General features: G+C 44.3%; 1 protein-coding gene across 2 annotated transcripts in view; it reads left to right on the forward strand.

The window, feature by feature from the left end:
• Nucleotides 1-12,709, forward strand: part of LOC149450216 (serine/threonine-protein kinase TNNI3K) — a 452,856-nt gene that overhangs the window by 52,991 nt on the left and 387,156 nt on the right. For both annotated transcript variants that reach the window (XM_089692165.1, XM_089692163.1), the window contains one exon: nucleotides 1,481-1,589. In XM_089692165.1, the coding sequence (XP_089548291.1) occupies nucleotides 1,481-1,589 (109 nt within the window). The remainder of the gene's footprint in view (nucleotides 1-1,480; nucleotides 1,590-12,709) is intronic.

Here is a 12,709-nt window from a genome sequence, read left to right on the forward strand (position 1 = left end):
ACATAAGGGGGGATATGATCACCATGTATAATACATAAGGGGGGATATGATCACCATGCAGAATACATCAGGGGGGATACGATCTCCATGTATAATACATAAGGGGGGGATATGATCTCCATGTATAATACATAAGGGGGGATATGATCACCATGTATAATACATAAGAGGGGGATATGATCTCCATGTATAATACATAAGGGGGGATACGATCTCCATGTATAATACATAAGGGGGGATATGATCTCCATGTATAATACATAAGGGGGGGATATGATCTCCATGTATAATACATAAGGGGGGATATGATCACCATGTATAATACATAAGGGGGGATATGATCTCCATGTATAATACATAAGGGGGGATACGATCTCCATGTATAATACATAAGGGGGGGATATGATCTCCATGTATAATACATAAGGGGGGATATGATCACCATATATAATACATAAGGGGGGATATGATCTCCATGTATAATACATAAGGGGGGATATGATCTCCATGTATAATACATAAGGGGGGATATGATCACCATGCATAATACATAAGGGGGGGGGGATATGAACTCCATGTATAAATGCATCAGTGGTTTATATAGTGAACTCTTTACGTTTGGAGGAAAAGAAATTTAATCTCCAAACTCGGAAAGGTTTCTTCACAGTAAGAGCTGTGAAAATGTGGAATAGACTCCCTCAAGAGTTGGTTCTGGCCAGCTCAGTGGATTGCTTCAACAAAAGGCCTGGATTATTTCTTGGATACACAGAATATAACTGGATATAACATTTATAGGTAAAGTTGATCCAGGGAATATCCGATTGCCTCTCGGGGGATCAGGAAGGAATTTTTTTCCCGGAAGGAGCAAATTGAATCATGCTTTGCTGGGTTTTTTGCCTTCCTCTGGATCAACTGTGTGTGTAGGATTTAAACCCTTTTTTTTTTATGGTTGAACTGGATGGACGTTTGTCTTTTTTCAGCCAGACTAACTATGTAACTGTGTAACAATGCATGAGAAGCTGGAAGTGTTTTCAGAGTGATCAGCTCATAACAATGTTTCCATTGGGACATCGGTCAAGCTTTCTGGGGTCATTGCAGGTTCCAGCTAGGGTGGAGGACACAGTAATGTCTACCTCCTTCCCTGCTGCTACAGTTTTTGCTCCTTGGTCTGCTTCATTCTACCCTTGAGGTTTCTTCCCATGAATCTGTTTGGATTATTACTTTGACTCCTTTTCACATTCACTTCCATCCTGTTTACTGTGCAATGTTCAGGCCAAATTACAAGCATCACAAAATATCGACGTGAAAAAACACATTGGCTACAATTCCTTTAGGCTCCACCGTGGCATGTGCTATTTCCATTTACAGAGGGAAAGTCTCCACTTTGTGCGCTAAAAAATATGGCAAAGCAACAGTAAATGATTATGGCTATCAATTCCTCTTATCGCATCATTAATCTTTAGGGGTTTTTTTGTTATAGATGAGTGGAAGAAAAAAGTAAGCGAGTCCTACACCGTTATTGTGGAGAGGCTGGAAGACGACCTTCAGCTTAAAGAAGTTGAGCAAGCTGAACTTAAAATGGTGTTCAGGTAAATCCAAAATATAATTGTTGCCCAACCAGGGGTGGACTGACAACTCATGGGGCCCCCGGGCAATAGGGGATCATGGGGCCCCTGTGTCCTTGCCCACACTCAAAAAAGCCTATAAAAAAGGTACCAGGGCATTTCATGGGGCCCCCTACTGACCCTGGGCCCTCGGGCAGTGCCCGAGTGCTCGAATGGTCAGTCCGCCCCTGTGCCCAACTATTTCATTGTATTTTATTATATTGTGTCATACAGAAATGCAATAATTCAGTTTTCCTTGTGTATTACGTATGTATGATTTGAACTGTCCAATGTGAGGTTTTCTCAGGAGCAGCTGCTTCCAGATCCTGTTTAAATTCAATTGTCAAAATTGTAACTTCCCAAGAGGATCAGGACTTTCAAAACCTAAATGTTTCACGTTTTTGTGATAGAGAAGGGCTTGTCTCGAACCTGTCTGCTGTATTAAACTTTTAAAAGAGACGCAAACAATCATAGCCACCTAGCTGGATGCAGCATCGGCCATGCGGGCCGTGTTTTGCGCGGACACAAGAGCCCATTCGTTTGAATGGATTCCCATACCCTATGACACGCAGGGAAGAAGTCCCTGCACTTCTTCTGAAAACACAGTACGCACCGGAACCTCGGTTCTCAGTATGGTTGCGTTTTCCAGTGCGAGTGGCTTGCCATTAGAACTAATCGCACCCGCCCGCGGGTCCGCATTTCAATGTGCGGGTGGTTCGGCTGCACAGATTTTTGTGCGGATCTGCAGCGGCACCACCCGCACAGATGTGAACCTAGCCTAAGGGTTCATGCGCACTGGACACTCTTAACTGCTTGCCCACTGCCCTATAGCAAAAATACTGCCACAGGGCAGCAGGGCTGTGCAAAATCACGTATATATGTGATTTTGCATTTCTGGGTAGAGGGCACGCGCGCTCCCTACCTGCGCCGCCATTGGCAGCCTCAGCTGTCGATCACCGGGACCTAGACGGTGATTCCCCGCCGACACCCGGTGATCGCCGAGTATCACTGACGGGGGAGAGGCCTGCCTGTAAACAATATAGATCTCTCCCCTGTCAGCTCCTGTATACTGCTTTGTATGGCTCTGCATATCAGAGCCATACAAAGCAGTGTGCTTACACAGTAAAACCGCACACAGCTAACCTTTTGATCGCCCATCATGTTAACCCCTTTCTGCCTAATGCCATTAGTACAGTGTCAGTGGTTTTTATTAGCAGTGACCACTGTATTGGTGTCACTGGGGATGTCAGCGACACCAAGTCAGTCGTCCCCCCCCCCCCCCAGTGTCAGAATGCCCACTGCAGTCCCGCTATAAGTCGGTGATCGCCACCATTGCTAGTATAAAAAAAAAAAATTAAATGTCAGTATATATACCATAAACCAATTATTTACACGTATTGGGATTTTTTTTTACCAAAGACATGTCGCAGAATACATTTTGGCCTAAATTTACGATGAAATTTGATTTTTTAAATTTTTTTATTAGACATGTTTTATAGCAAAACGTAAAAAAATATATACTTTTTCTTCAAAATTGATGGTCTTTTTTTGTTTATAGGGCAAAAAATAAAAAACACATAGGCAATCAAATACTAACAAAACAATCTCTATTTGTGGGGAAAAAAACTACATAAAAGTTCATTTGAGTGCAGTGTTGCATGACTGCGCAATTGTCAGTTAAAGTAACGCAGCGCCATATCACAAAAATGGCCTGGTCAGGAAGGGGGGTAAATCCTTTGGAGGGCAAGTGGTTAAGCGCACTTCTGTGATTCATAGAAGTAATTTTCTGCCTAAGGACCTACACCATGGCCCTGATGATCAGTGGTAATGTCCCCGCTGAGGAATGCCGCTTAATGGCTCTCCTCACCCGCTGTCAGCATGAGGAGAGGAATGCCGATAACCGGCATTTCCTGTTAACATGCGATCAGCGGTGATTGGACACAGCTGGTCACATGACAGAGCCTGTGTCATCGGCTCTTTACTGCGATCGGTGATCCGCTGTGTCCCAGGGACACAGTGCACCACCAATCTCCCGCACGCCCCTGAGGGCACGCATGCGCAGTTGTGATGTCCTCCCAGAACAAGAGAGCCGTCACCCTCAGAGGCGGTCAACGAAGCCTATATATATATATATATTGATATACAGCGGGTAAAATAAGTATTGGACACGTCAAAATTTTTATAGGTAAATATATTTCTGAAGGTGCTATTGACATGAAATGTTCACCACATGTCAGTAACAACCCATGCAATCCATACATACAAAGAAACCAAAATAAATAATGTCAGAAATTACGTGTAATAAAATGGAACGTCACAGGGAAAAAGTATTGAACACGCTAACTGAAATTTATTTAATTTTTTGTACAAAATCCTTTGTTGGTAATGACAGTTTCAAGACGCCTCCCGTATGGAGAATCCAGTCACATGCATTGCTCAGGTGTGATTTTGTCCCATTCTTCCACACAGTCTTCACATCATGAAGGTTCCGTGGGCCTCTTCTATGAACTCTGATCTTTAGTTCTTTCCATAGATTTTCTATTGGATTCAAGTCAGGCGATTGGCTGGGCCATGCTGGCAGATTTATTTTCTTTCTTCCTTTCAAACCAATTTAGAGTTTCCTTTACCTGGAAAAACGGTGACGTGTTTATTGCGTATTTTACGCGCTATGTATGTATCACAGTGACTACAGTATGGAAGGAGCCATTCTCTTTACTTGGTTCACTGTTTCTCCTTTAAAGCATAGTTCTGTTCTGGATTTCAGTGTTCTGGTATCTGAGCTTTCCTCTTTTAGCTGCATCTGCTCAGGCTGTAGGCTTCCATTCCCCTGAGACAGGTGCATGTAGATTGTAATGTTGTGCAGTATATCACAGGCACGCAGAAGCAGATTAATTGGCTGGGGGATTTAGGAAACAATTCCTCTTCTCTCGCCAAGGTTGTGGAGTAATAGAGAGGTTAATACGCAGTGTATGTACCATCCTTGACACGGCGCATTCCGGAGGACCAGAACTAGACGGCAGATCCTGCTGCCTCACTCGGGTTTCTGAAAAGCAGCACACACTTTACAAGGGAAAAACGGAAGTTTATAATTTTCTCTATATATGTAAAAGCAGAGTATAGATTCCACTCCTGCTTTTCGAGATTTTTATGACATGAGTATACAATGAAAGGGAGGTGTAGCTGTTTTGTGTGTGATTTTATATATATATATATATATATATATATATATAGTAAAGCGCTGAGCAAACGGTTGGTGCTATATAAATCCTGTATAATAATATGGGTAAGAACTGAAATAAAAAATGAAAAAAAAATATTGCGTATAATTATTTTATATTTTCTAATCAGGCAACATTTGGGCTTTTGACTTTTTTCACATCTTTTCCGGTTTCCTCTTACTTTGTTCCTTTGCTTTGTTGGAAAAATCCTGCTGTTCACGGAGCTCAATAGCTTAATTGTCAAATTAATTGTACTGTTAAATGTGTCTCATCAGTGGCCAGAGGCGTAGCTAGGATATTTTGCGCCTGGGGATGAACGGCCACCTCATGACACCCCCCCCCCGCTTCATATGGTCCTTGTAGACACCCCCCCCCGTCCCCATCACATTGCCCCCCCCCCTTCATCCATGGCACTACTCACCCAGCTCGGCTCTCCCCTCGTCCCCTCCAGCACATACCCGGCTCACTGCCCTCCTCTCCGCTCCTCTCCCGGCCGGCTCCTCTCTCCTCTCATAACTCACTGTGGATGGCAGACGTATCAGATGACACGTCTGCTGCAGCCGCTGCAGTGATCATGTGACCTCCTTTTGGCGCCCCTGTACCTTGGCGCCCGGGTACATATGTACCCCCCTGCCGCCCCTAGCTACGCCTTTGTCAGTGACACAACATCTATTTCATGATAAAGCAATAGTTACTGTGTGAAGTTGCTTGTATCTATTTTTTGTAGATAGTTAAAGTGTTACTAAACCCACAACAGTACAATCAGTCTGTATATGCAGTAAAGCATGCTTGTTATACTCGCTGTGGAACCTAAGGGGTTAATCCTCTGCATTGTGCAAAAAGGTCATTTGATCCTGTCTTTTCTGCTCCTCCTCTTGTTCAAATGTCCACAGCTTATCTTCTGATACGACAGACTGAACCGTAGCCACTCTGCACATGCTCAGTTTGGTGTGTATTGCTAAAGAGGTTTTTTTTTTTTTGCTGCTAGGGAGAGTGCATATGATCAGCACAGGGCCAATCAGCACTGTCCAGACAGAGATCAGGGGTTCTGCCTCCTCCTAGAGCAGAAAGAAAACTCTTCCTAAAAGCTTTAACCTATGCTCTGCTGGACCCTGATAGAAGACACAAGACTGCTCTAACTGCTGATGAGAAAAGATATTTAGCAGTTAATATTTACTAAAATGATTGCACTTCCATGTTCTGTGTACTGTGGGAGACCAGATGTAGTGAATGCAGAGTCTGGGGAGAGCCGATATAGTGCATGCAGGGTCCTGGGAGAGCAGATATAGTGAATGCAGGGTCTGGGGAGACCAGATATAGTGAATGCAGGGTCCGGGGAGACCAGATATAGTGAATGCAGGGTCCTGAGAGACCAGATATAGTGAGTGCAGGATCCTGAGAGACCAGATATAGTGAATGCAGAGTCCGGGGAGACCAGATATAGTGAATGCAGGGTCCTGGGAGAGCAGATATAGTGAATGCAGGGTCCTGGGAGAGCAGATATAGTGAATGCAGGGTCCTGGGAGACCAGATATAGTGAATGCAGGATCCTGAGAGACCAGATATAGTGAATGCAGGGTCCTGAGAGAGCAGATATAGTGAATGCAGGGTCCAGGGAGAGCAGATATAGTGAATGCAGGGTCCGGGGAGAGCAGATATAGTGCATGCAGGGTCCGGGGAGACCAGATATAGTGAATGCAGGGTCCGGGGAGACCAGATATAGTGAATGCAGGGTCCTGGGAGACCAGATATAGTGAATGCAGGGTCCTGAGAGACCGGATATAGTGAATGCAGGGTCCTGGGTTTAGTAACATTTTAAGTATAAACTGATGTAGATGGGTTCTATCAATAAAGTTTTCCATGGCCAAGGTACAGGAAATATTTATAATATGCAGCACCCTCCTAGTGTAGCGTGGGTAAATTTAGCTAGCTTCTCTGTAATTAGTGGATCAGGATTTGATTGGTTAGGGCTGCTAGATGTCTCACAGGCTGTTGCTCTGTATTCCTTCTGTATTCTAGAGGATTCTAGAATTATAGTGGGAAGAAGAAGAGTGGACAGCTTGAATATTTATGGAACCCCAGCCAATCCCAGGGAAGGTGTGCTCAGTAGGTGGTTGGAGAGCCCATAAATAGTCTGAGGCCTGAGGTAGCGGAGACTGAGTTGCTGGGTCCAGTCCTGCTGGAGGAGACCCCTGTGAATGGGCTCTGCCCTGGGGCAGGAATGCTAGAAGGAGCCACTAGGAAGACACCAAGGTCCCAGGTAAGCCTTAGGTGGGGGGCCTAGTCTCAGGCTTAAGTCTGAGAATCCAGTTGGGTCTGGAGAAGCTCACTGGAGAAAGCTAGGAGGATGTTGGTGGGGAAAGTATCCTGCTGTCCTATGGTGGTGTGAGCCTGCATCTCCCTCACTGAGAAGAGCATGGTGGATGTCGGAAGGAGGCAACCCGTAACCCTGTGGCTGCGTGAGTAAGTGACCCCAGTGCTGGAAAAGTCAGTGATTGTGTGTAGCTTTTGATCTCTGAGAGAAGTCATAGTCACTGTCAGCATAGAGATTCTGTGGCCCATTTATCTTTCTGCAAGTTCAGCAGGATAAAGAGTCATCAAATTGTCAAGTTCTTCACTTTTGGGGTATCCCATGCTCCCCCCTCAACCCGTTCCCAATAAAACTCCCAAAAAGCCACCCCTAGATTGTTTTTGCTGTGTGCCTGGTTGTTTGTTGCTATTTGGGGGAATAGGACGTAGATAAATTCAGTCTGTTAGAATGTTTATATATATAAGAGATTCAAATCCTCACTACCCTGTTAGAGCCCATTTATACCAGTAAAAAGGTACACAAAATTAGGACTTTCAGTACCTCCAATGTGATCAAATATGCACATGACACTTCATTAGAAGAGCTAATACAAAGCTTTATTCAAAAAATATTTTTAAAAAGGGCATTCTTATCATTAAAAGCATATGAAGAGTAGGACGTGCAGGGCTGCTGTTAGAAACCACAGGGCCCCATACAGCCAACCTGACAGCCCCCTCCCCCCCCCCAAAAAAAAAAAAAAACACAATTTGCTGTGCTTCAGTTATGAATGAACACAGTGAGTGATTGGTACTGATCACTCATTATGTTCATTCAGGAAAGGAAGGGTCTGGTAAATGCAACATATTTACTGGACCCTTCCCCCACTCTCCATCCTGAAGTATCCCATTGTGTGCTTGCAGCTGCCGGTGGGAACAGGCAGCACAGTGGGGTGGGGACACTCAGGGGGGCCTGGGCAGCAGGGGAAAACGAATGGTGCACAATGAGGGTGATGGGCGCAGTGGAGGTCAATTACTAAAACTGATCACCTGTATAGGTCGCTCTGCAGCGGCTGAAAGCCAGCAGGAGGGAGAAGAATCCAACTTTCAGCTGGTGCATAGAGAGCCATACAAGGGATTGATTCCAGTAATTCCCCCCCCCCCCCCTTTCTGTCACCCTTCCTTCTCACACCCAGGGCCCCCCTGCTGCCTGGGCCCCTTACAGGAGGACTGGTGGTACCCCCATATCCACAGCCCTGAGAATGTGTATTCTATTCTTGTCTCCCACATCTACTAGTGGAAGGACTATGACATTTGGAGTCCTCAGAGATCTAGGTCAACACTTTTCACGGGACAACCTGCTTCCTAGGTTAGGACGCCCATTTGTTGGGACCATGCGATGGGTATTATCAGCCCTCATATTTACACAGGAATGATATTCTGTGTTCCATGACTCTTCACGAGGACATCTAAGATTTAGATTACCTTTATACATTTGACATTCTTTCTGTCATTCTAGTTCTCCATATCTCCATGGTGGTGGACTTCCCATGGGCCGGCAAGACATACCAGGACAAGGCTTCCCATTGATTTACAAATAGTACATTTCTTTCTATGTGCTATTGAATCCGAGATACAAAGAAAACAAACAGAGGGCGCACCGGCAATTGACAGAAAGGCCAAAGGCCCAACGCCTCTGAGGAAGAGGCTAAGTCCTCGAAACGCGTCAGCCTGTTGGAAGTCCAGGGTTCCAATTGTGGATTTATATGCAGTGTGGATTGGATACCGCTGTTCAGTGTGATGCACCTTTGACCTTTAAGTCAATTGCCAGTGCGCCCTGTGTTTGTTTTCTTTGTATCTAGTGCTATTGGACTACCCCGGTCCGGTGAGGGCAGCAAGGAGTGCATTTTCCAGGACATCCGAGATGTAACCATAGCCCTAGCTGAGTCCATCCCCAAGCGCAGGAGTATAGAGTTTGCTGTGTTTTTGTTGTTACTGAATCCTGACTGCGCAAGTGATTCATGTATTTACATCTGTGAGATCTAAGGTCCTGAGGAAGCGGGTTATCCCGGCTACCTGGAGGTGTTCTGAACACAGATGTCATTTCCTGCTTGTGTGATTGGCTTACTGATTTTTCCAGAAGTCTGCAGTAAGATACAAGTCTGATTTTGGGCATCCCCTGCAACAAAAATGTAATTTTTGGTGATATACTTCCAAAGGAAATCACGTCTAAAGGGATGCAGACCCTGCCACTTTCCACATTAGAGCCCTGCAGGTGCAGCAGCTGATTGATAATTATAAAATGGCTCCCATACAGATTCACTCTGCACATGGACACAGACAAACTAACATCTGCTCCTTTAGAATAACAAAAGGTAGGAATCTGCAACAAAGTTTGTTAACATCCCTGCAATGTACATAGATCACCCGGAGGGAAATATTTTTTTACTCAACAAAAGTGGAGTTACTCTTTAAATCTTGGAGTGCTTTGTGTATTTTTTTCAGATCTGTGCAGTAATCCAGTGGGAGACTTTTTCTATCTCCAGTGTGCAGGAGCTTCCAGTAATAAAGACCACTCACTGCTTTTCCCCCTCCTCATGCAGGGTGACTGGTCTTGTTTCCACCCCTTCCAGCTCCCCCCCCCCCCAACACACATACACAGATCTGCTCAATGCAGAAGGTATTTAGGTATTTGCAGTAGAGTCCTGATGTCACTGCTACATTTACAAGGTAATATCAGGTTTTGCAAATGCATATTGTAAATAAGTTGTACTTATGTCTTTTGTGGCTACTGAAGATATATATAAATTGAAGTTTTTATGCTTGGAGTTCTGCTTTAAAGTATATACATTTTTTAAAAGAGTGTGGAACAGTTATTAATCCCTGTCAGGTTTATGTTGCAGTTTCCTGCTGGTTAGATTTACCCTCTATTTGTTCTAGTGGCCATTTCTATTGGGACAGTAAGTCTAGGTTTACACCTATGCAGGTTGTGTTTAAGGCGTTTCTGCATTGCGTTTTGCAGCATTTTTGATGCTTTTTGCGGTTTTTATTGTTTGATTTTTCCTTGTTGCTAGGCAGATTTTAAAGCAAAATGTATCAAAAATGTGGCAAAAATGCAACACATGCTTTTATGCAGCGTTGCCATAGAACCAATAACGCAACGTTTTGCATTCAAAAAAGTCCCTGACCCTTTCCATAAAATGCACCGGGTGAAAACGTGGAGATGTGAACCTGTCCCATAGGATATCAGGTTAAATGGACTGTACTACATTTCTGCAAAACGCAAAATGCGGCAGAAAATGCTTAGGTGTGAACTTAGGATAAGTGATGAGAAATCCAGAATGTTACATTTGCTACTGAAGTAGGAGGTCAGGAGAAACCTTCCATCAGGGACACCTGTTCTGGGGACGGCTGTCTAAAGCATTATGCAATTTTCTTTTCTGCAACTATGGGGGAACCCCTTCCGCAGTGCGATTGTGTTCTGCCAGCAGGGAGACTTCCCAGCCGGCAGAACACAGTGATCACTGCTAGAGGCTATAGACACCAGCAGTAATCACATGTAAACCATCCAACAGACTGGTTGTATCTAAGTCGATTCCCAGCCTGCCCTTAGATGGATCGAATATCGGCCCAGTTCCTGCTGAACCTGCCAACATTTGATCAGGGGCGGACTGACCATTTGGAAACTCAGGCACTGCCCGAGGGCCCGGGGTCAGTAGGGGGCCCCATGAGATGCCCCTGGTCCCTTTTTCATAGGCTTTTTTGAGTTTGGGCAAGGACACAGGGGCCCCATGATCCTCTATTGCCCGGGGGCCCCATGAGTTGTCAGTCCGCCCCTGCATTTGATCCATCTGTGGCTGGCTTTAGAGGGGGTTTTTGCTTCTTTTGGGTGAGATTTCCAAGACAGGACGTATTCTGACTCCAACTGTTGTATTAGTGACTTATCCCTTGCTGAGACCCTTATGCCCGGCCTGTATAAGCAGATACAATCACCAAGGACAGTCTTTATCAGATAGCTGAACTCACCAAATACCTTTTTTCTCATCCACAAAGATCTTTATTGCATTCACCAGGTTACAGCAGACAACAGGATGTGGCAGATAATTGAAAAGATGGTATTTGTAGGTCAACACATGTTAATAAATCAAAAAAGCAATATTGTGGCGTCTGTGAAACCGAATGTGACTATGATATTAAACAAAATGAACACAGAATTATAAATTCTGCCATAATCAGGCAGTAGTAGCAGATGCCCCTATTAGGTGAATGAACACTCTGCATAACAAACCATAAACAGATAGGCGCGTGCTCAATAAAATAGGTATACTAACATGAAAGTAGATACACACATACATAAGAAGTGCTCTCCCAACACTGTGAATAATTAACCTCCCTAGCGGTCTGATTATGTCCATTTTTCTGTGCTCAAAGCGGTACATTTTTTTTGCATGGAAATATGTAGTTTTTTTATTGTAGGCCTGTAATTTTTAGGAATAACTCACTGAAATCTGTCCGAACAAGAGTCTAGTAAACATTCCGGATATGATAAAATTTGAAACACGAAATCATAAATTATAATATAATAAATAATCACAAAAAATAATAATATAATAATAAATTTAATTCAATAATATAATCAAACCAAAAACACTGAAATTTGAAATATAGCGCCAAGTTCGCACATCGCTGAGCAAAGTCGCAGAATCGTTTTCAGTGTCTGATGATGAATTTCCCCCACGAATCATTATCACTCAATTCTGCAAGTAGTTCTGATTTACTATCGATGTTCTCTAGCCGGTCTAAAACCGCTTTTGACCTAAAGGGACGCTTTTTGGACGCCATGGACGTTTCTCAGTTTCCAGGCAGAAAGAACAGTAAAAATGCAGGCAGGGCACAGGACAAAGCAGTAGGGGCAAAATGTATGTGAAATGGTTTGATACAGAAATGTTATACTATGTGATTTTAGTGTATTTAGTGAATGTCACTTTTTAACATATTTAAATTTCCCGCCGGATCCATCCTGCGTACGTCCCAACATCACAGGGAACGGAACCCAGAAGACGGATGGCGGCATTGGCCAGTGGAGATGGCCGGGGACGCTGCAGGAAGGACATCGCGGGAGCGCAGGACAAGGTAAGTGAAAAAGGGATCCAGGAGCAATGCTGCAGGGGGGACATCGCGGGAGTGAAGGACAAGGTAAGTGCAAGAGGGAATCCCAGAGCAACGATGAAGTGTAATCCCGAGTGTAGCTCCAGGTTACCGCTTTTGGTACTGAAAGTTAACCCCGAACTACACTCGGGAATACCGCCAGGGAGGTTTAATTAATACAGGGTATCATAAAGTCCAAAAAACGTAGAAATGAATGAGAGTCCCATAGGAGGGTGTCACATAAATCCAAAGACTTCTTCTCCACCGCTCATGAGTAATAGATGAATTTTTCACACCAAACCCCTACTTGGGTGGTCAACTAATGCTATGTAATCAAATGTAGTGTGGATTCCCAACTGCAGGCTCTCATACGATGAATCTCCAAGCTCCCCTTCTATAAATGGCTCTCAAGATGACGCCAGGTGAAACGTGCGTAGAAGCACGATCTTGTCA

Source organism: Staurois parvus, unplaced genomic scaffold (genome assembly GCF_062004578.1).
Source record: "Staurois parvus isolate SC_StPar_1 unplaced genomic scaffold, SC_StPar_1.0 ptg000578l, whole genome shotgun sequence".
Lineage (NCBI taxonomy): Eukaryota > Metazoa > Chordata > Amphibia > Anura > Ranidae > Staurois > Staurois parvus.